Source organism: Rhinopithecus roxellana, chromosome 19, assembly GCF_007565055.1.
Source record: "Rhinopithecus roxellana isolate Shanxi Qingling chromosome 19, ASM756505v1, whole genome shotgun sequence".
Classification (NCBI taxonomy): Eukaryota; Metazoa; Chordata; class Mammalia; order Primates; family Cercopithecidae; genus Rhinopithecus; species Rhinopithecus roxellana.
Window position 1 is genome coordinate 55,165,361 of NC_044567.1, and position 19,652 is coordinate 55,185,012.

The window sequence follows — 19,652 nt, forward strand, 5'->3', positions numbered from 1 at the left end:
CCCCTCAGCCAGCAAGCAACATCTTGTCTCCATCTTCCCTTTCAGAAAATGCTGTTTTTCTTCTCTCCCTCTCACCCTGTAGGTTATTGCAGCTGACTGCAAAAGGGTCACAGTGCTGAAGTATTTTCTGGAAGCCCTTTGTGGACAAGAAGAGCCTCTGCTGGCATTCAAGGGTGGAAAGTATGTGTCAGTGGCACCCGTCCCAGACACCATGGGAAAGGAAATGGGAAGCCAAGAGGGAACACGACTGGAAGATGAGGTACTATGCAGGAAGAGCCCGCTGTGGCAGAGGGAAGGCCCCATCCCCATTCTACCCGTGGCTTCAGCTTCTACTCCTGCTTATTTATGAGCACAGAGAGCAGTGTCTGTGTTAATATGACCAGCCACCTTCTTGAGAGTGTGCTCTCCTGGTGCCCCTTCCTGCCAGTCCACCCCGGTGCCTCCATCCCACTCCACTACGAGTTCCAGATGCTTCTTTTAATGCTGCATGGAGGAGAAGGGAGGAAAAGAAAGAAGGAAGGAGTTGAATAATGTGCAGCTCTCGAGGCTTAGGAAAGGGAGAGAGAGGAGGGGTCAGGATCAAGTTTATAGATGTGTGGAGCCCAGTGCAGCACAGGCCTGAACTCCAGCCTGCAGCACACGTACAGGAAGAGCTGACATTGCTGGCCCTGTGTGGAAAATCACCCCTCCCCCGGCCTCCCCTCCCTCCCTTGTTCCCTCCCTCCCTCCTGCACATCCTGATGTGATTAAGGAATTCTCCTCTTGTTTGTTTGCCCTTGGTTGTTCCTGTAGCCCTTGCTTCACTCCAGACTCGTGTGTGTGTGTGTGTGTGTGTGTGTGTGTGTGTGTGTGTGTGCGCGCGCGCGCGCGCACACATGCATGAGCCTGTGTACCCGCCCCTGCAAAACTCCACTGGCAGTTGCCCTGCCCTATATATTGCTATTGCATGTATGTGTCTTTCTGGGGGTGATTGTTGATGTGGGTTTGTGTGTCAGTTTGAGTAAACACTGCTGCCAGCTTCCCTGCTGTCTGTGGGTTCTGAGTGGATGTGAGTGTGATGTTGTTGGAGCATGTATGCATTTAGTATCACTGCCAGCTGCCCTGCTGTGTGTCTGGGTGTGGGTAATTCTGTCTGGGTGTGTGTTCACACACACCTCACTTTTGCCTGAAGGTTGACTCTTCTTTTTACCACATAGTGTTAAAGACAGGAGACTTAGGTGGGAAGGAACATGGGACTAAGGGAAGGGACGGAAGTGATTCTAGCCAGGGGCCAGGTCACCCATAGGCCAACACAGTCATTTGGCCCGCAGCAGTCTCAAGCGCCCGGTAGAGCAGGGCGGGGTACAGGGATGAAATCAGCAACAGGCCAAGGAAGCCAGATGTCAGCTGGAAGCTGTCGTTTGTGATCTGAAACAGTGATAGAGCAGCCACCTTTGGATCAGAGACTCGAGAGCAGCAGAGTCTTGGACGGGCTTCATTAGAATAACTGGAGAGCCCCACCCCACCCCTGGTGACATAGAACTCGGCTTCCAGGACAGAGGTGGTTCCAGGGATAAAGCTGAGCCTGGGATTCCAGACTCTCCAGATGAAACCTGGGCAGGGAATAATGGGAAAGAATGAGCTGTTAGCATGGGAGGGGACAGCAGGCTTGCTAAAGCTGACAGGGTGTCCAGGCTTCAGGCAGGGCAGAGCAAGTGCCACCCAAGCCCTGGGCACTGTGTGGGGAAGCACAGGTGGGGCAGTGCCTCCATCAGCTATTTCACCCGCACTTTAAGGCTGAGGGCAGAGCCAGGTTAGCTCCCAGGCTTGCCCCAAGATGCTCTCTGGCCAGTGGAGCCTGCAGTCGCAAATACAGTGAGGCAAGTGGGGCCCAGAGAGGGCCACAGCATCAAAGCCAGAGAAGGCCTCTGCCCTCACAAGGAACAGATCACTTCTCTGGTCCCAGATCTTGGTAGTGCCACACTTTTTTTTTTTTCTCGTTCTAAGGCTTATTGACCAGACAAAGGTTGTGACCCACGCCAGGCTGCCCACTTCTTCCTTTTCCCACGAGTCTCCTGGGTTCCTTCATGTTAGTGGCCTCTGGGAAACTCTGCTTACCCTGGTCTGTGTAATTTCATAACCTTGCACTTCCTCGTTTACTGTGAGAGCTGAGCGAACCTCAGACAAGCCTCTCTGACCCTCTTTTGACCTCCGTCAAGCTCACTTCAAGCCCCGTGATAACCTTGTATATCCCTAGTCAGAGCAGGCAGAGACAGTGTTTCCCCGTGGGCTAGGCAGGCATTCTGTCCCACTCAATACAGTCTGGGTTAACTCCATGAACAAGGAAGTGAATGTGCAGAGTTTTCCTCCTTTCCATGGTCTGGGCCTCTCTGGATGTGAGCCCTGTGGCACTATAGCATGCCTGTGTCAGATGAATGGTGACTGTGGACAACATCCCAGACCCCTGACATCTCTTAGGATAGTGACAGTTCTGGCCTCATACTCAGATCTCATCTCTCCCTAAACTGCGAAACTGAATCTCTTCAGCAGATTGGGAGAGGTAGGGAAAGATGTTTCTTCAGACATTGTTCTTTGTGAATAGAACACAGTTTAGTTGCTTCAGGGTGTTACCAAAACACCCCTAGATTCTGCTCCCAAGACGAAGTATATACCTCTGTCATCTACCCAGCCACCCACCTAAGTAATCCCTTTCAGTCAAGCTGGACAGTTAGAGGAGAGAACAGCCTGTACTCAACAGGTCTAGGATGGCCTACAGCAGGTCTAACAAAGCTGAGCCACTAAGGGCTGGATCTGAGCTTATGGTCTAGATTCAGGATGGCTTGGCTCAGTATTACTGGTAAGAGCATAAACTTTGGAGTCAGATTCACTTGGACTTGAATCCCTGCTCTGCCTTTACTTGCTGTGTGACCCTGAGCAAGGTGTTGACTTCTAAACCTCACTTTGTTCATTTATAAGATAGGGATGGTGATAGCACCTATCTTATCTCACAGGCTGTTGTGAGGATTAACTGAGTTAACACATGAAAAATGCTTAGCCCAGTACCTGGCCAATAATAAGCACTGAGTAAGTGATACCTGTTGTCATCATTGTCATTATTATAATCCAGTTAGAAACAGGAACCTTCTACTAAATTATTCCCCGTGTACCCATGCTAACCCTGTCCCTCAAGGGAAGCTATCTTGGGCAGCTGCATGTTCTCTGTTGACCAAGGCCAAAAGTAAGAAAGCAAGGAATGGAGCCTGGGACCATCCAGGGAGTGATGGCTGCTAAGAGCTGAGGCTGCAAGTAGGGAGGTGCCATCCCTGGGGAATGCACCACCAGCCTGGCAGGAGGCTCCTTAAGCCAGCCAGCCACCTCCTACCCTGCCCAGGCCCTGAAGGGCAGCTGAGCAAGATCATGTTGTGTGAGTTGCTGTAAAGGGGTCCAGCAATCCTCACACCACCAGGCTGGAGTCTTAAAAAGAAACCAGGGCAAGGTCTGCTGAGCTGCAGCATCTGTCCCTGGTGCTGTCTGGGGCAAGGGAACTTCCACGCCTGATTCCCAGCTGTTGGCTAGAGTTGATTCCTATCAGATCATTAACATGAATTAGATTTAAATTGGGTGGTTTAACTTTCTCTGTTGTTTCCCTCTTGAATCATTGGTGACTTCAGAATAAAAATAGGCCTAAAGCTTGACTTTGTGAGTGTGTACGAGGGAGAACACAGAGTGTGAGTACAAGCACGCAGGTATACATGTGTGATTGCGAGTGACTTACGGTGTAACTCTCTGAGTGTGTACGAGGGAGAACACAGTGTGAGTACAAGCACGCAGGTGTACACGTGTGATTGCGAGTGACTTATGGTGTAACTCTCTGTGTACGAGGGAGAACACAGAGTGTGAGTACAAGCACGCAGGTATACATGTGTGATTGCGAGTGACTTACGGTGTAACTCTCTGAGTGTGTACGAGGGAGAACATAGAGTGTGAGTATAAGCACGCAGGTGTACATGTGTGATTGCGAGTGACTTATGGTGTAACTCTCTGTGTACGAGGGAGAACACAGAGTGTGAGTACAAACACGCAGGTGTACACGTGTGATTGCGAGTGACTTATGGTGTAACTCTCTGTGTACGAGGGAGAACACAGAGTGTGAGTACAAACACGCAGGTGTACACGTGTGATTGCGAGTGACTTATGGTGTAACTCTCTGTGTACGAGGGAGAACACAGAGTGTGAGTACAAACACGCAGGTGTACACGTGTGATTGCGAGTGACTTATGGTGTAACTCTCTGTGTACGAGGGAGAACACAGAGTGTGAGTACAAGCACGCAGGTGTACATGTGTGATTGCGAGTGACTTATGGTGTAACTCTCTGAGTGTGTACGAGGGAGAACACAGAGTGTGAGTACAAGCACGCAGGTGTACACGTGTGATTGCGAGTGACTTATGGTGTAACTCTCTGTGTATGAGGGAGAACACAGTGTGAGTACAAGCACGCAGGTGTACATGTGTGATTGCGAGTGACTTATGGTGTAACTCTCTGAGGGAAGAGGCCCAGAGTATAAGAGAGAGCAGCTCCGGGGGAAGAGTGACAGCTTCTGTCTACCTCCCTTTGCCTGAGTAGAGGGAAGCACACACCAGGGGACCCTTTGCAAGGGATGGGCCCAGTCTGCATGGGTGAGGGACCGCAAGGGCAATGTCGGGTTCAGTAAGTGCCATGGGTTCAGCTAACTGTCTCCTCTTTCTCCTGGTCGGCTCCACCACCCAAAGGAGGAGGATGTGGTGATCGAAGACTTGGAGGAAGACTCAGAGGCTGAAGGCAGTGGGGGCGAGGATGACATCAGGGAACTTCGGGCCAAGAAGCTGGCTCTGGCCAGGAAGATAGCTGAGCAGCAGCGTCGCCAGGAAAAGATCCAGGTGAAGTCGGCCTGGGGAGTGTGGTTCCCACGATGGGGGTTGCTGTCCAGTGCATGAGAGGATGTGGGCAGAGAGCAGAGCTGAGCAGGACACTAAGGAAGAGTTGCAGTGTTCTCTCTAGCTCTACCCGTTTTTTACTCTACCAGTAAATTCTGGTAGCAAGTTTGGTGCCTAGAGTCTCCCTTGTCCTGGGCTCCAAGGCAGGGGTAGGGTCTTCTGAGAGCATCTGAGAAAAGCTGCTTCCCCAGTTGGAATCTACAAATGCACACCACACGTACATGATCTTTCACACAATTTGAGGGTTTTAGAGTCTCCCTGAGCCTTATCCAGATATTCCTGGAGAGGCTGTGGATTCTCAGTTCAGAACACCTATTCTCAGGGAGAGGATGTCATGGCCGCAGTCTGCTTACCTGGATTCCCACTGAAATGGAAGACCCCTGTGGACAAGATAGTCCCTACACCCTCACAGAGAGAAACGCCTTAGTCTCCACAGAGGGACTTTGGCCTCTATCAGCCCTCTCACGGGCCTGCGTCTTCACCCCCAGCAAGTGTTTCCTCCTGACCTTCCTAGGTCTGTTCCCTTGTGCCATAAGCCCACTTCCCATCCTCTAGGGCTCGGGGCAGACAGGAAAGATGCAGTCCTGCTCCCCGTTTAAAGGCGAACCATGTGCACAGGGAAGCGTCAAGCCACCCACTCAGCCTTTTTAAGGACGCCCACTTCCAACCCTCTCCTTTGGCACAGGGTTTGATGCATGTGATCAGGCAGACCTGGTGACAGTCTAGGCCCTGCCGCCTGAGTAGCTTGGTAACACGGGGCAAACTATTCAGCTTCTCAGAGCCTGTTCCCTCGTCTGTAAAATGAAAGTGCTCACCAGGCGCAGTGGCTCACTCTGGAATCCCAGCACTTTGGGAGGCCGAGGCAGGCGGATCATAAGGTCAGGAGATTGAGACCATCCTGGATAACACGGTGAAACCCCGTCTCTACTAAAAATACAAAAATTAGCTGGGTGTGGTGGCGGGCACCTGTAATCCCAGCTACTCAGGAGGCTGAGGCAGGAGAATTGCTTGAACCCGGGAGGCAGAGGTTGCAGTGAGCCGAGATCACGCCACTGAACTCCAACCTGGACGACAGAGCGAGACTCCATCACAAAAAAAGAAAAAAAGTGCTAGTAGCACCTATCTCCCAGAGTCACTGTGAGGCCTACATGGGATAGTGTATGTAACACACTTAGCATAGTGCGTGGCACTTAGTATGTGCTCCATAAAGGGCCACCTTTGTCTGTTGTTTGTCTCATCACCCTGGCCAGGGAAGAGGAATGAATGAATGCCAGTCGAGATCCATCTGTCCACCCGGGTTGGAGTCCAGGGGTGCAATCTCGGCTCACTCCAACCTCCACCTCCCAGGTTCAAGCGATTCTCTTGCCTCAGCCTCCAGAGTAGGTGGAATTACAGATGCCTGCCACCATGCCCAGCTAATTTTGTATTTTTAGTAGAGACAGGGTTTTGCCGTGTTTGCCAGGCCAGTCTTGAACTTCTGACCTCAAGTGATCCTCCCGCCTCTGCCTCCCAAAGTGCTGGGATTATAGGCATGAGCCATCACACTGGTCAAGATCCATCATTCTTTTGTTTTGTTTTGTTTTGAGATGAAGTCTTGCCTTGTTGCCCAGGCTGGAGTGCAGTGGCGTAATCTCAGCTCACTGCAACTTCCGCCTCCCGGGTTGAAATGATTCTCCTGCCTCAGCCTCCCAAGTAGCTGGGATTACAGGCGCCTGCCACCACGACCAGCTAATTTTTGTATTTTTGGTAGAGACGGGGTTTCACCATGTTGGCCAGGCTGGTCTTGAACTCCTGACCTCAGGTGATCTGCCCGTCTTGGCCTCCCAAAGTGCTGGGATTACAGGTATGAGCCACTGCGCCCAGCCTCCATCATTCTTTAGACAGATCCACGGCCCTGCTGCCATTGGAATCAGTGTGTAATACTGATCATCCATGTAATACCAGCATCATCCATTGTTGTGTGGCTGCCTCCCCAGCCCTGCTGTGGGTCTGCATGTAAACTTGTGTGTGACCCTCAAAACAGCTTCATCCTCATGCTTCTTTTTTTTCTTTCTTTCTTTTTTTTTTTTTTTTTTTTTGAGATGGAGTCTTCACTGTCACCAGGCTGGAGTGCAGTGTCATGATCTCGGCTCACTGCAACCCCTGCCTCCCAGGTTCAAGTGATTCTCCTGCTTCAGCCTCCCGAGTAATTGGGACTACAGGTGTGCACTACCACACCCAGCTAATTTTTTGTATTTTTTTGTAGAGACCAGGTTTCACCATGTTGGCCAGGATGGTCTTGATCTCTTGACTTCATGATCTGCCCGCCTTGTCCTCCCAAAGTGCCCTCATGCTTCTTTTCTTGCTCTTCCTCACCATCTGTTTTCCGAGAAGTTCTGTTTCTACCTTCATTTCTTGACTCTCAACCCAGCAGTTATGGAGACTGTTGTGTCAAGAATCACCAACATGGCCAGGCACGGTGGCTCACGCCTATAATGCCAACATTTTGGGAGGCCATGGTGGGTGGATCATTTGAGGTCAGGAGTTCGAGACCAGCCTGGTCAACATGGTGAAACCCCATCTCTACTAAAAATACAAAAGTTAGCCGGGTGTGGTGGCCGGTGCCTGTAGTCCCCGCTACTTGGGAGACTGAGGCAGGAGAATCTTTTGAACCCAGGAGGCGGAGGTTGCAGTGAGCCGAGATGGCGCCACCACACTCCAGCCTGGGCAACAGAGCAAGACTCCATCTTAAAAAAAAGGGAAAATCACCAATGACCTATCTTTATCAAAACTCAGTCTGTGTCGTATTTGACCTCCCTTTGTCTTTGGGCCCTAAAGCCACCTTCCTTCAGGTTCACTTTAGCATCAGTGAATGACCCCTTGTCTTCTCTCTGTTCACCAGACCACCCTCCTGGGCTTCCTCACCACCATTCTTTTTTTGGTCCCCACCATGCTTCTTTTTACTCCTTAGCCTCAGCAAGCTGAGTTAGTGTTCAGCAGACATGTATTCAGTGGCCGAGCATGGTGGCTCACGCCTGTAATCCCAGCACTTTGGGAGGCCGAGGCCGGCAGATCACTTGAGGTCAGGAGTTCAAGACCAGCCTGGCCAACATGGTGAAACCCCATCTCCACTAAAAATACAAAAATTAGCCGGGCGTGGTGGCGGGTGCCTGTAATCCCAGCTACTCAGGAGGCTGAGGCAGGAGAATCGGGTGAACCTGGGAGGCGGAGGTTGCAGTGAGCCAAGATCGAGCCACTGTACTTTAGCCCTGGGCGAGACTCTGTCAAAAAAAAAACAACAACAACAACAATGTATTTGGTGACAATAATAGTAGCAACTAGAGCATCATCTTAAATTCCACTCTGGCTTTTAATCCCTAGTATCTAATTTCATATTAAATACTATTTATTCACACATTTATTCCCTCCTTTCCTCTCTGTTTCCATTGCCACTACTACTATTCTAGGTCAAGTAGTTGCTTAGAGGGTAGCAATCAAGGCCCCTGTGTTGCACAGCCCCACAAGGCGCTGTTTCCCTTGTTTCTGTGAATGGCGCCTCCTGGAGTTTGTAGCACACAGTCTGCCCACCGGGCTTCTGTTCACCGAGCTGCCTCCATCATTCTTTTCCTGAAAGAGCCACTCCCCTGCTCAGAAATCATTAGGCCTTTGCTTGGCTTGTAAAATAAAGTCTAATTCCCTATTATTGGCATTTAAGGCTTTTCGATCTGTTCCCAGTCTGTGTTCCAGCCTCTTCTCCCCCTACCCCATCCCTCATGAACCCTTACTAGTTATATGACATTGGGCAAATTATCTAACTTTTCTGAGCCTGTTTCCTCATCTGTATGATGGAAGTAATGCCGGACACAGTGGGCACGTGCCTATGGTTCAGACTACTCAGGAGGCTGAGGCTGGATGATAGCTTGAGCCCGGGAGTACAAGGCTACAGTGTGCAGTGATCTTGCCTGTGAACAGCCACTGCAGCATGGCAAAACCCCACCTCTTAAAAACACTAAAAAGTGAAAGTGATAAAAGCACCAACATTAGAGCTGCCGTGAAGCCTCAGAATGAATCACAGTGCGTGTAAAATGCTTGTCCAGACACCAAGGCCCTCCTGCCTGGACAGTGACACTAACCTTCCTTTCCACTCCCTAGACATGCTCTGCCCTTTTCCACTCTTGGGTTTTTGTTCATGCTGTCCTTCAAAGCAAAGTGCCCTTTTTCTGCTCCATATATCTTGTTAACCTGTTGAAATTCTATTCCTCCTTCAGTCCCCAGATGAAACTCCATTTCCCCAGTGAGGCCAGCCCTGGTCTCCCCCAGGAGGGATCTGTCTCCCTTGCTTAGTGCTCCTGTGACACTCATCGGACTTCATTTGTGGACCTGCTATATGTCTCATGTTACAGTTATTTGTGGACTTGTTTCCCACATTGTACTGTGAACTCCTTGGAATCGGGAGGCATGTCTTCAGCTCAGTTTAGCAAGTGGCATTGAGCATTTACTATGCTAGTGTCTGGGGGACACAGAACTAATCCCATTCCAGAGTGTAGTACAACGGTACAATGTGGTGGAGTCCTTGACAAGTGATTTGAAGTGTGAATGAGTGTCCATACAAAACGGAAGTCCAGGATGCCGAGGAAGCACGTGCTGCCAGAATCCATCCCCTTCTGGAGCTCCGTGTTTAGCTTTTGCCTCTCCAGCGACCAACAGCACCTTCAGGATTGGAGGTCTCCTCCAACACTTGACTTCCAGTGCCCCTGGCGGGCCCTGTCCAGGCTGCCTGTTCTCCTGATGAGCTCCTTCTGAGGAGGCTGCTTAGGCCCAAGCCTGGAAGGCCTGCTGTGGGCCAGCTGGAGCTGGGGTTACTGTGGCCCCTTTAAGAACAGGCCCCACATGCACCAAGCTGGCGGCCCTGCCTCCTGTCAGCCTCCTTCCTCCAGCCTCACAGCCACAAGAGGATTTCTCAGCAGAGGAAAAATTCCCCCTTTCCCTTCCCCCCCCTTTAATGCCCGGGGCCCTTCACTTCCATAATTCTTCATTTTCCAGCCTTGAACGTAAGCCAGACACATCTGTCTGGCCATATGCGTGAACCCTGGAGTCTGTGCCGAGGTGGCTGTAAAACAGGGCCGGTGAAGGCTCTTCTGGGAGAGCACACACATGTGTGCCCTCAGGCCATTGGCTTCCTGCCCAGAACCACGGGGCTTCAGTGCTCCAAACCCATGCTAACCTTTTCTTATTTTTCCTCTTTTTGTTTAATTTAAAGGGGGAAAATCCAAGGAAAAGGTATAAATTGTCCTGGGAGTGGGGGAGAGGCTCCTAGCTGGAGAGGCCATTATTGTTGGCAGGTACCTGGGTCACACTAATACAATAAGGAAGAAAGGAGCATCGAGTGAATTAAGATTGGAGGGATGGGCTGTAAATTACACTGCTCTGAACTCCATCAGTCTCCAGGGTGTTAACCGAGAGGTGTAAGGCAAGTCCCCAGTTCCCAGCGCCTTTCACAGATGTAGCAAAACAGGAACCACACATGTTTGGGGAAGGGGATATGAAGATGGGGTTGAAAAAAATCCTCCTGGCCCCCAGGATAGCTATAAAGTCCAAGTGAGATCTAGGGCTGTAACCACACCCCCACTTCCCTGCTCTTACCTAGACCCCTGGGCCTAAGCTCTTCTGCAAGCATGGGGGAGGTGAGGCCTGGCCTCCCTCTGCAGCCTGTCCCTCCCTGCTTCCGGCGTTGCACAGAGGCTGGTGAGTGGGGCCGACTGGAGGTCAGAAAAGGGGTGTGGGGAGCTCTCAGAGCCTGTGCAGCTGGAGCTGCAGCACCCAGGCAGGCCCCTGGATGCTGGGGGCGCCAAGTCCGCCCACCCAGGGCTTTGAGGCCACACTCTCCGGCTCAGCCCACGCTCTGCCTTGTTGCCTGAGACAGCTCCTCCTGTTGGTGCTGCCCACCTTGCTGCTTTTCTCCTGAGTTCTTTTCGTTCCCATTGCCGTTCTTTGGAGTTGTTCAGAGACCAGGGCAGGGTACATGGTTTGGGAAGTGGGTCGGAAGTGTTTCATTCCTAACCAAACCCCCAGGGCACAGCAGTCACTGAAAATGCTCCTCCAGGCACGAGGCGTGGCCTCTTGGCACCTCATGCTGGCGCTGGCCCTGTGAATCCCCCGCTTCCTCACTGCCTCTCTGAGGCTCTGCTGTGATTTGTGCTGCTGTCGGGCGGGGTCAGGTTTCCTGAGCAGTTGCAAACATCCCACCTGAAACATAACAGGCTCTTCCTCTGGCCACATCTATTGTTTCCCTCGACATTATGGCCACAGTCTTGCTCTGTGGCCAGCAATGACATGTGTTCTGAAAATAGCTTCTCTCCCCTGTCCCTTTCCCGCCCACCCGCCCTCCTGAAGATGTAGTCCCTCCTTTGTGGTGGCCCCAGGAGTTCCACTCTAAATTTAGCTGCCGTCCATTCATACTGCCACCCAGCTAGGGGGGGCTGTTGTGGAACAATGGGGTATGCACAGAGCCCCCCACACCTGTATGGAAGCTGGCGGAAGGCAGACACTCAGCCCTGGCTCCTGGCTGTCGGAGACAGGGTGGGAGCCAACACACCACCAGGCTGGGGGCACGTTCACGTCAAGGCAGGAAAGCACATCAGCCTGTAGAGCGGGCATCCGCCCTTCCCACCCAGGCCCGCTCCAGCCTCCCCAAAACCTGAGTGCTGGGCCTCCAGCTTGCTCCAGCACCATCCACTGGGGGCCTGTCTTCCCCCCGAGTGGCCAGGCCACTGTTTGAAACGCCCTCAGGCTCCTGCTTGGTGCAAGCTCAGAGGTGCCATGCTTAGCCCTGCCACTCCCTCTCCTCCGTCAGGAAAGGGCCTACCCGCTTCTTTGGCCTTTTTAGATCAAGTTAGTTAAAATTCAATCAGATGATCTTTAAGTGCCCTTCAGCTCTGAGACCCAGTGACTGCGCCCACTGTCCCCTGAAGTCCTGTGATACAACAGGCGATATGCGAAGTATGACGGTGGAAACCACCAGAAAAGCAGGCAGTTCTCCTTGAGCACTTTACAGTCTAGTTTGAAAATAAGATCAGTCCTCCTGAAACAGTAAGAAATAGCAAACAAATTGCCATAGTTATCATATTTTAAAAGAGTGCAAGAATATGTTAAGTTCTGCGGTACGTTTGGACGTCCAGAAAAGTGGCTCTAAGCAGCACTTGTTTTTACTAGCAGTGTACCACAGACGAAGATGCTCTTCCTCCTGCTCCCAGGGGGTGCTGCTGGTGGCTCTGCTGCCTTCTCTAGCACACTCAATATCTGCCCCCTTTGGCTTCTGCTGGCCCAAGATGAACCGTCAGCCAGTTCTTATCTCACCCACTGTTCCTATTTTTATTTCCAATTTTTCATTTACATCCACATAGTGAAGATACATATATACAATACGTCTTTTAATAGAAATCAGGAGCCGGGCGTGGTGGCACACACCTGTAGTCCCAGCTACTCGGGAGGCCGAGGCGGGAGGATCACTTGAACCTGGGAGTTTGAGGCTGCAGTGACCTGTGATCACACCACTGCACTCCAGCCTGGGTGACAGAGTTAGACTCCGCCCCCTTTTTTTTTATTTGAGATGGAGTTTCGCTCTTGTCGCCCAGCCTGGAGTGCAGTGGCATGGTCTCGGCTCACTGTAACCTCTGCCTCCTGGGTTCAAGCAATTCTCCTGCCTCAGCCTCCCGAGTAGCTGGGATTACAGGCATGTGCCACTATCCCCAGCTGATTTTTGTAGTTTTAGTAGAGATGGAGTCTCACCATGTTGGTTAGGCTTGGATGAGACTCTGTCTCCCTTTTTTTTTTTTTTTTTTGAGACGGAGTCTTGCTTTGTTGCCCAGTCTGGAATGCATTGGCACCATGTCGGCTCACAGCAACCTCTGCTGCCTGGATTCAAGCATTTCTCCTGCCTCAACCTCCCGAGTGGCTGAGATTACAGGCGTGAGCCAAAACATCCAGCTAATTTTTGTATTTTTGGTAGAGACGGGGTTTCACGATGTTGGCCAGGCTGGTCTCGAACTCCTGACCTCGTGATCCACCCACCTCGGCCTCCCAAAGTGCTGGGATTATAGGCGTGTGCCACCGTGCCTGGCCTGAGACTCATGTCTCTTTAAAAAAAAAAAAAAATGCTGGGCACAGTGACTCACGCCTGTAATCCCAGTACTTTGGGGGACTGAGGCAGCAGATCACTTGAGGTCAGGAGTTTGAGACCAGTGTGGCCAACATGGTGAAAACCCATCTCTACCAAAAATATAAAAATTAGCTAGGCGTGTTGGCTCACGCCTGTAATCCCAGCTACTCGGGAGGCTGAGGCAGGAGAATTGATTGAACCCGGGAGGCAGAGATTTCAGTGAGCAGAGATCGTGCCACTGCACTCCAGCCTGGGCATCAGAGCAAGACTCCATCTCAAAAAAAAAAAAAAAACATCAGTAGTCCTCTACTCCACCCCTCCTCATCCCCCTCTATTTCCTGGTGGTTTCCCCCAGATATTTATCCTCTGGATATGTAGAAAATGAAAAATAGAGTTGGGAAGGAAGAAAAGAAGCTGGCATTTGTTGAGTTACTAATATGTGTCAGGCACTTTGCTAGGTACTTTCCTATATCAGGTGAATGTGGAAATGTCCTGTGTTACAAACCTTCTAATTTCTGTTGAAGACATTGCTCTGGCTGGAGAGGCTCAGGGATGAATGATTCTTCACCCTGTGGAGGGAAGGAAGCAGCCACAGCCCCTATGGGAGCCCCTAAGCAGAAGGAAAACCTCAGAAGGCCCTCTCCTGGTCTTGCTCTGCCTCATGGTCCAGGTTCTCCACGTGCCACACCTCTTGTGTCAGCTCATAGAACTGCTGTTTGTAATGCTCAGTGTCTCCGCTTGCAACAGTGAGCATCATAAGATCATCTCCACTGTAGAGAAGGAACTTAACCTGCAAGAGTTTTTCCTGGAGACCCAAGCCTGTTAGCTTCCTCCTTAGGTATTATTGTGTATCTGTTTCCCAGTTCTCTGCCAGCTTGCTCCAGGAAACTCCCTTACCTCAGAGAAAATTGGTTACTTAGCACCTTCCAGAAACAGAATTATTTTTCTCTCACACATTTTATGCCAACTCAGGTCCTTATTGCCACCAGTCTGATTGAGAGTGTCCATACGTTGCTTGAGTTCCAAGTGCACTATCCAGGGATCACTGTGGCCCAACCTTAGCTGCCGCTAGAAGGTTCCTGTGGAACTCTCCTTCCGGGTCAGCACACTTGACTCCATGCCAGGGCCAGTCTGTCTGAACCACAGCATTCCGATTGCACCCCCCTCACCCCCACCAGAGGCTTCTGCAGCTTTTTACTCATACAAACAAAAATAAACCTCACTACCGGCCTCTGAACTCCACAGCGGCATGCTTCCCTTGCTCCCCAAGTGTCCCATGGCTGCGAGTGGGGACTTGGCAGTCTCCCCACCAACATCACTTTTTCACTCCCTGCGCATCCTGTGTCCTCCTCTTACCGTGCGACCCAGAGATCGGAATGGGACGTGACGGCCGGCACAGGCGCCGTGCACAGCTGCCAGGAATCTGACGGGTAAAATCTGGAAAAGTTGGGAGGGCAGATGCTAAACACACACACACACACACAGCGCCACTCAGAAAGGGCCGGAAATGCAGACACCCGTAGAAGGGTGCCTGTGGACTCCGAAGCCCTCGTCGGCCTGCCGCTCTTTTTAAGGGGACTGAGCCAGTCTTGTGACCCAGGTGTGACCCCCCCCCCAGAGGCCCACCGGTACCCCAGGAGAAGAGGGAGCAGCTTCATCTCATCTCCTGAGACTCCGTGAGGGCATGCGGGGAACAGGAAGCAGTTGTTTGGTGACTCACTGGGCAGAGCCAGGTTAAGGGAAGTTGTCTGCAGGCGTCCCTGGGACCGGATGATGGCAGTACAGCTCCGACCACCCTCACGGGGCTTGGCCCCACCCCACCCCCAGGGAAGTGGCAAGGCTGCCCTCTCCGAAAGGCTGCGGCCTATTCACCTTTCTAGCCGCAAGCCAGAGCTAAGAACCCGGGGAAGTTAGAGTGTCTCGACCTTGCTTCTAGATTTTTCTCCTGTCCTGCTATCAGAACACACAGGAAGGCTCAGTTTGTCCCCAGCCTCCCTCAACTACTTGGCTTCAAGGCCCTCCTGCCTAATTGCCAGCAGTAGAGGTAGAATGGTACCAGGACTTAGGAGCTGACTGTTCACATAGAGTAAAAAAAAAAAAAAATGGCAGCCAGTTCCACTTCCTTGATAGAGTCAGACCAGGCTGGACAGTCGTTTCTCAAGGCAGGAGAACTGAGATGGGAGTGGCCTTGCGGGGCAGAGGTGCAGTGCAGAGCTGGACCCCCTGCCCCTGTCACTCCAGCTGCCACTGCTCCTGAGTCTCCCTGAGCCATGCTTATTCTGTCCCTGCTCACCCAGAAAGACAGATTTGAGAGCCACGGTACCAGGAAAGCATGCCTGGCAGCAGAAGAGCTGGACGGAGAGCGCATGGCCTGGGAAATGAGGAACGAGAGTGCTGATGTTCCTCCGCAAGAGGAGAAAGGGCAGAGAGGGGTTTACTGAACCTGAGCGGGGACCATTTCCTGTTCTTACAAAATGCCCAAGTCAGGTTTGTTGGAATGCATGTCACCCTGTAGGTGGCAGCCCTATGCAGAGGGTCAGTGACCCCGCCTGCCATGGGAAGGTAGCCCGCAGTAGTGCACCTTGCCCTCATGAGGTGAGACCAGTAGGAAGACTTTAGCAGAGCGGGCCCCTGAGCTGCATTTCTCATGCCTGCCAGCGTCCTGTGGCCTGTGCCTTCACCAGCTGTGGTGGCAGTGGCAACAACAACTTACTCATAGGGAGAGGTCCCTGGCAGGTCACAGAGAAGCCACCCCCATCATTTGAAGGCATGCCCTTTCAGTTTTACTGTCATTGTCAGTGAAACCTGAGCAACCTCCTCACTGACTGTTGGTGGCCAGGACCCAGCACTGTGGGCCCCATCTCATTTGGCACGCACGTCCACTTCCCCTGCCCTGTGCCTGCATCTGGGTCTCTGCAAGTTGCTCTGTGGCAGAAGGCCATAAGAGGGTGTGACAGGGCTGGGACCTGCCCTCCTGGCCCTGCCAGGTTTGTGTGGGTGCCCTCTACCTCCCTGCTCAGGGAGCATGCTGTCTGGGCAGATGCCAGCAGATCAGTTCGAGTCTTGGCCGTGGTCCTCAGAAGAGGAAGCAGTACAGTAGTGGCCATGTTTTGTAGGGACAGACACCCAGAGCCTGTCTCGAAGGGCCGCTACCACACGTGTAAGGCTGTCAGAGAAGAAAATCGGACTTTCGCAAATGTGCATCTCTCAGGAACTTCCTGAGAAATGTGGAAGTCCACAGGGAAGGCAAGCGCTGGGCCACGTGCTTGGTGAGAGGTGATAGAGGAGGCGGTGGGTCAGTGGGGCCAAGGAGACTCTTCTGCTTTTATTCTTTTATCTACTTTTTGTTTGGTAGTTTAGCTTGCACTAATAAGCATATGACTAGGCTGTCAGTTGCTTAGTACCATGATATGGTTGCTGAAGAAGAGGCTAAGCAAAAAAAATGACAAAGTCAGTTTAAAGAAAAACGTCGAGCCAATAGTAGTGTAGCTTGTACAGATTCGTGGCAAAGGAGCAGAAGTAGAACAGAAAAGACCAGTGTTTAGGAAACTGCGCTGGACAAGGGCAAGGTGGTGGCCATTGTGATAGGCCTGGGTGTTGCTGTTTGCAGACACATGAGTTGGGTCTTAATTCATCACATTGCCTGGTCTTCGGCTGCTGCTGCAGGAGAATTTCGTGTTACTAGCTGTCAGTATCACTTTTTTATATAGCCTTTGAGTTTAAACTTCATTGTTCGTTGTTTGTTGTTGTTGTTTTTGTGTTTTGAGACAGGGTCTCACTGTCACCCAGGGTGGAGTGCAGTTGTGCGATCTCAGCTCACTGCAGCCTCTGCCTCCAGAGCTCAAGCAGTCCTCCCATGTCAGCCTCCCAAGTAGCTGGGACCACAGGCGTGTGCCACCACACCCAGCTAATTTTTTTTTGTAGAGACAGAGTTTTAGCATGTTGCCCAGGCTATATTTTGTTTTGTTTTGTTTTGTTTTAGCTGCACAGTGAAGTAAATCAAAATAACAGATTCTGTTGGCATATTCATGTCTAGATTGAAAAGTACCCCCTCTGTAGGCTTTCTAGATAATATATACGAAACCACCTTCACATCTACGGAACCGAATTCTCCCTTGTTGAATTTTAGTCCCAGTCTTACTGTGAGAGACCTGTTATTTTGAATATCCTCAGGATCCTTTCTCAGCCCTAGGCAGGGTTTTACCATGCCATTCCTGGGGCCACTTGATCTCTGTTTTTATTGCAGTGCTGTGCTCAGCCCTTGGGCCTGTCCCTCAGGCCTGACAGGGGCTGGTTATTACTCTGGAGGGGAAGAGGCACCTAGGGGCAGGATGCTGACACACCGTAGTATCAGGGCCCTGGCTCACCCACCTGTTTCCCTGCTCACTGCCTGGCTCATTCACCGCTCTGTGTCCCGTAGGCTGTCCTGGAGGACCACAGTCAGATGAGGCAGATGGAGCTCGAAATCAGACCTTTGTTCCTCGTACCAGACACCAATGGCTTCATTGACCACCTGGCCAGTCTGGCGCGGCTGCTGGAGAGCAGGAAGTACATCCTGGTGGTGCCCCTGATTGGTGAGTCAGGCGGGAAGGGCAGAGCAGCCTTGCACGTGCACAGCAGCCCCCTCCACACACGCCCCACGGCCTGGGGGCAGGCAGGCAGAGCCCTGCTGTGCGTGTGTAAGACGGGATTTGCAGGGGAGTAGGGAATGCGTGGGGCAAAGAAAATTGTTTAATAATCAAAGCAGTTCAAATTATCATGGCTGATCCATGGCTTAAACTGCTTGAGCAAATGGACTCCTGTGTCCCAGCAACCAGAGGCTGCATGAGCCCAGCCCTTGTTTTTATCCTTATAAAGCTTGCAGTAAAACAGCAAAGCTGGTTCCCGTTATTGGTAAACACTCAGCCCTGGCAGATAACGGCAGTGCTGCTGGGTGGTCTGGCAGGGAGGCTGGGAGGATTTTGAAGTGGTTAGATGCCTTTGGTCTGATTGTCTTGTAGCTTTTCGTGATCATTCTGTTGGTTCGAGGTAGCATTCTTCTGGCCAGTGTCACCCTAAGGCTAGGCCAGCAGGAACCCTCTCCCGAGCAAGGCCTTGGCTCATGCCTGTGGATTCCTACCACTTGGGCCCTTCCACCGTCTGGGCCTTGGTGCTGGTGCAGGGTCAGCATCTCAGGACCCAGCTAGCTTGCTTTCCCACCCTCTAGCCAGAGAGGCCCAGCTGGGCCGTCTCCACGGGACCGTCTGGGTACCCTTAGTTCTTGGAGCTCTGTGGTGGGTCAGCGTCAGGGTGGGCTCTGGGCTCGTATCTAGCTGATGGCCTCTGTGGAGGGAGAGGGTCTAGGAGATTATTGGGAGGCCCAGGCGTTTACACGTCCGCTTCTCAGCAGCTACTTAGAGCAAGTTTGAGAGCCTTGTCTTCTGGAAAAGCCACCAGACTGGCAGTCTGCCTGCCAAGCCACCTTTGACATCCATGCCAAGATGTTCCATTGGGCCTTCCCTCCCAGTCCCAAGTGTCTTAGTGCCAGATGGGGGTGGAAACAAAGGGCAGGAAACATCCGCCCCTGCAGAGGCTACAGAACCCTGGGGGGTTGTGGGAAACACGTTAGCACCACCTGAGAATGTTGGCACTGAAGCAGCCCTCCTCCCTGCCTCCACCCTCCCCGTCTTCCTTCCCCTCCCCATGTGGCCTGGCCAGAACCTCTTAAATCCAGGCCCTTAGACCTAAGGGAAGGCTTTCTGCTCTTCAACAGTAGCGCGGTTTCTGTCACCAAGGCAGGGCAGCAGAATGATCACGTTGTCCCAGGCTTTCCCTTCTCCCTCACTGGGTCCTGGGCGGGGTGCCTTGCCGGGTCATACGTCTCTCTGCTTTCCTACCCAGGCGTTTTTCAGGGGAAAGAAAGTGTTTTGCTAGATGGTCAGGAAATGGTACAACTGAAAGAGGCTGCGGACATCTCAGGAGCCCCCTAAGAGCTGGAAGGTGCCTCAGACACCATTCCAGGCTGCCAGGGTTTTTGGTCTCCAGCACTGATTGTACCCCCTACGGTGGGCTCAGTCTCCTTGTTCTTGAGAGATCCAGTGAATGGCAGAGCTGTAGCCCGAGGAGCTTAGGGTTTAGTAAGGAAATCAGATTTGGTGGGGAGGGAGCAAACATATGAGAATACCCAGCAAACACATGCAGGACAAAGAGACGCTGCCTGAGGGTGCTGGGAACTGACAGTTGTGCAGCCACCATACAGGCCAGCCTTTCTGAATCTGCCTCAGCTGGGCGGGTCCCTGGACTCTCTCAGGGGCTGTAAGAGGAGGGCTCCTGTTCACTGATGCTTTCCTTGCTGGACTCACGCCCGGTGCCCAGAGCAGCAAAGGGTTAAGCCGCCAACTTTCCCTTCTTGTTTCTGGTGCTCTTTAACCTGCTCTGTGCTCCGTAGACCTGACCCCAGCATGGAGAAGCCCCGCCTGGTGCAGAAGCACAAACAAGCTTCCTCTTTGAAGCCTGTTTAGTTTGGAAGCAGGAAAGCAGATTTTGGGATAGAATACCCGTTTTTCCTGTTTGATGTTGTTT

General features: G+C 52.0%; 1 protein-coding gene across 3 annotated transcripts in view; it reads left to right on the forward strand.

Annotated features, from left to right (window-relative positions):
- Positions 1 to 19,652, forward strand: part of SMG6 (SMG6 nonsense mediated mRNA decay factor) — a 250,270-nt gene that overhangs the window by 223,443 nt on the left and 7,175 nt on the right. For all 3 annotated transcript variants that reach the window (XM_010388492.2, XM_030922768.1, XM_010388493.2), the window contains 3 exons: positions 83 to 259; positions 4,751 to 4,897; positions 17,512 to 17,665. In XM_010388492.2, the coding sequence (XP_010386794.1) occupies positions 83 to 259; positions 4,751 to 4,897; positions 17,512 to 17,665 (478 nt within the window). The remainder of the gene's footprint in view (positions 1 to 82; positions 260 to 4,750; positions 4,898 to 17,511; positions 17,666 to 19,652) is intronic.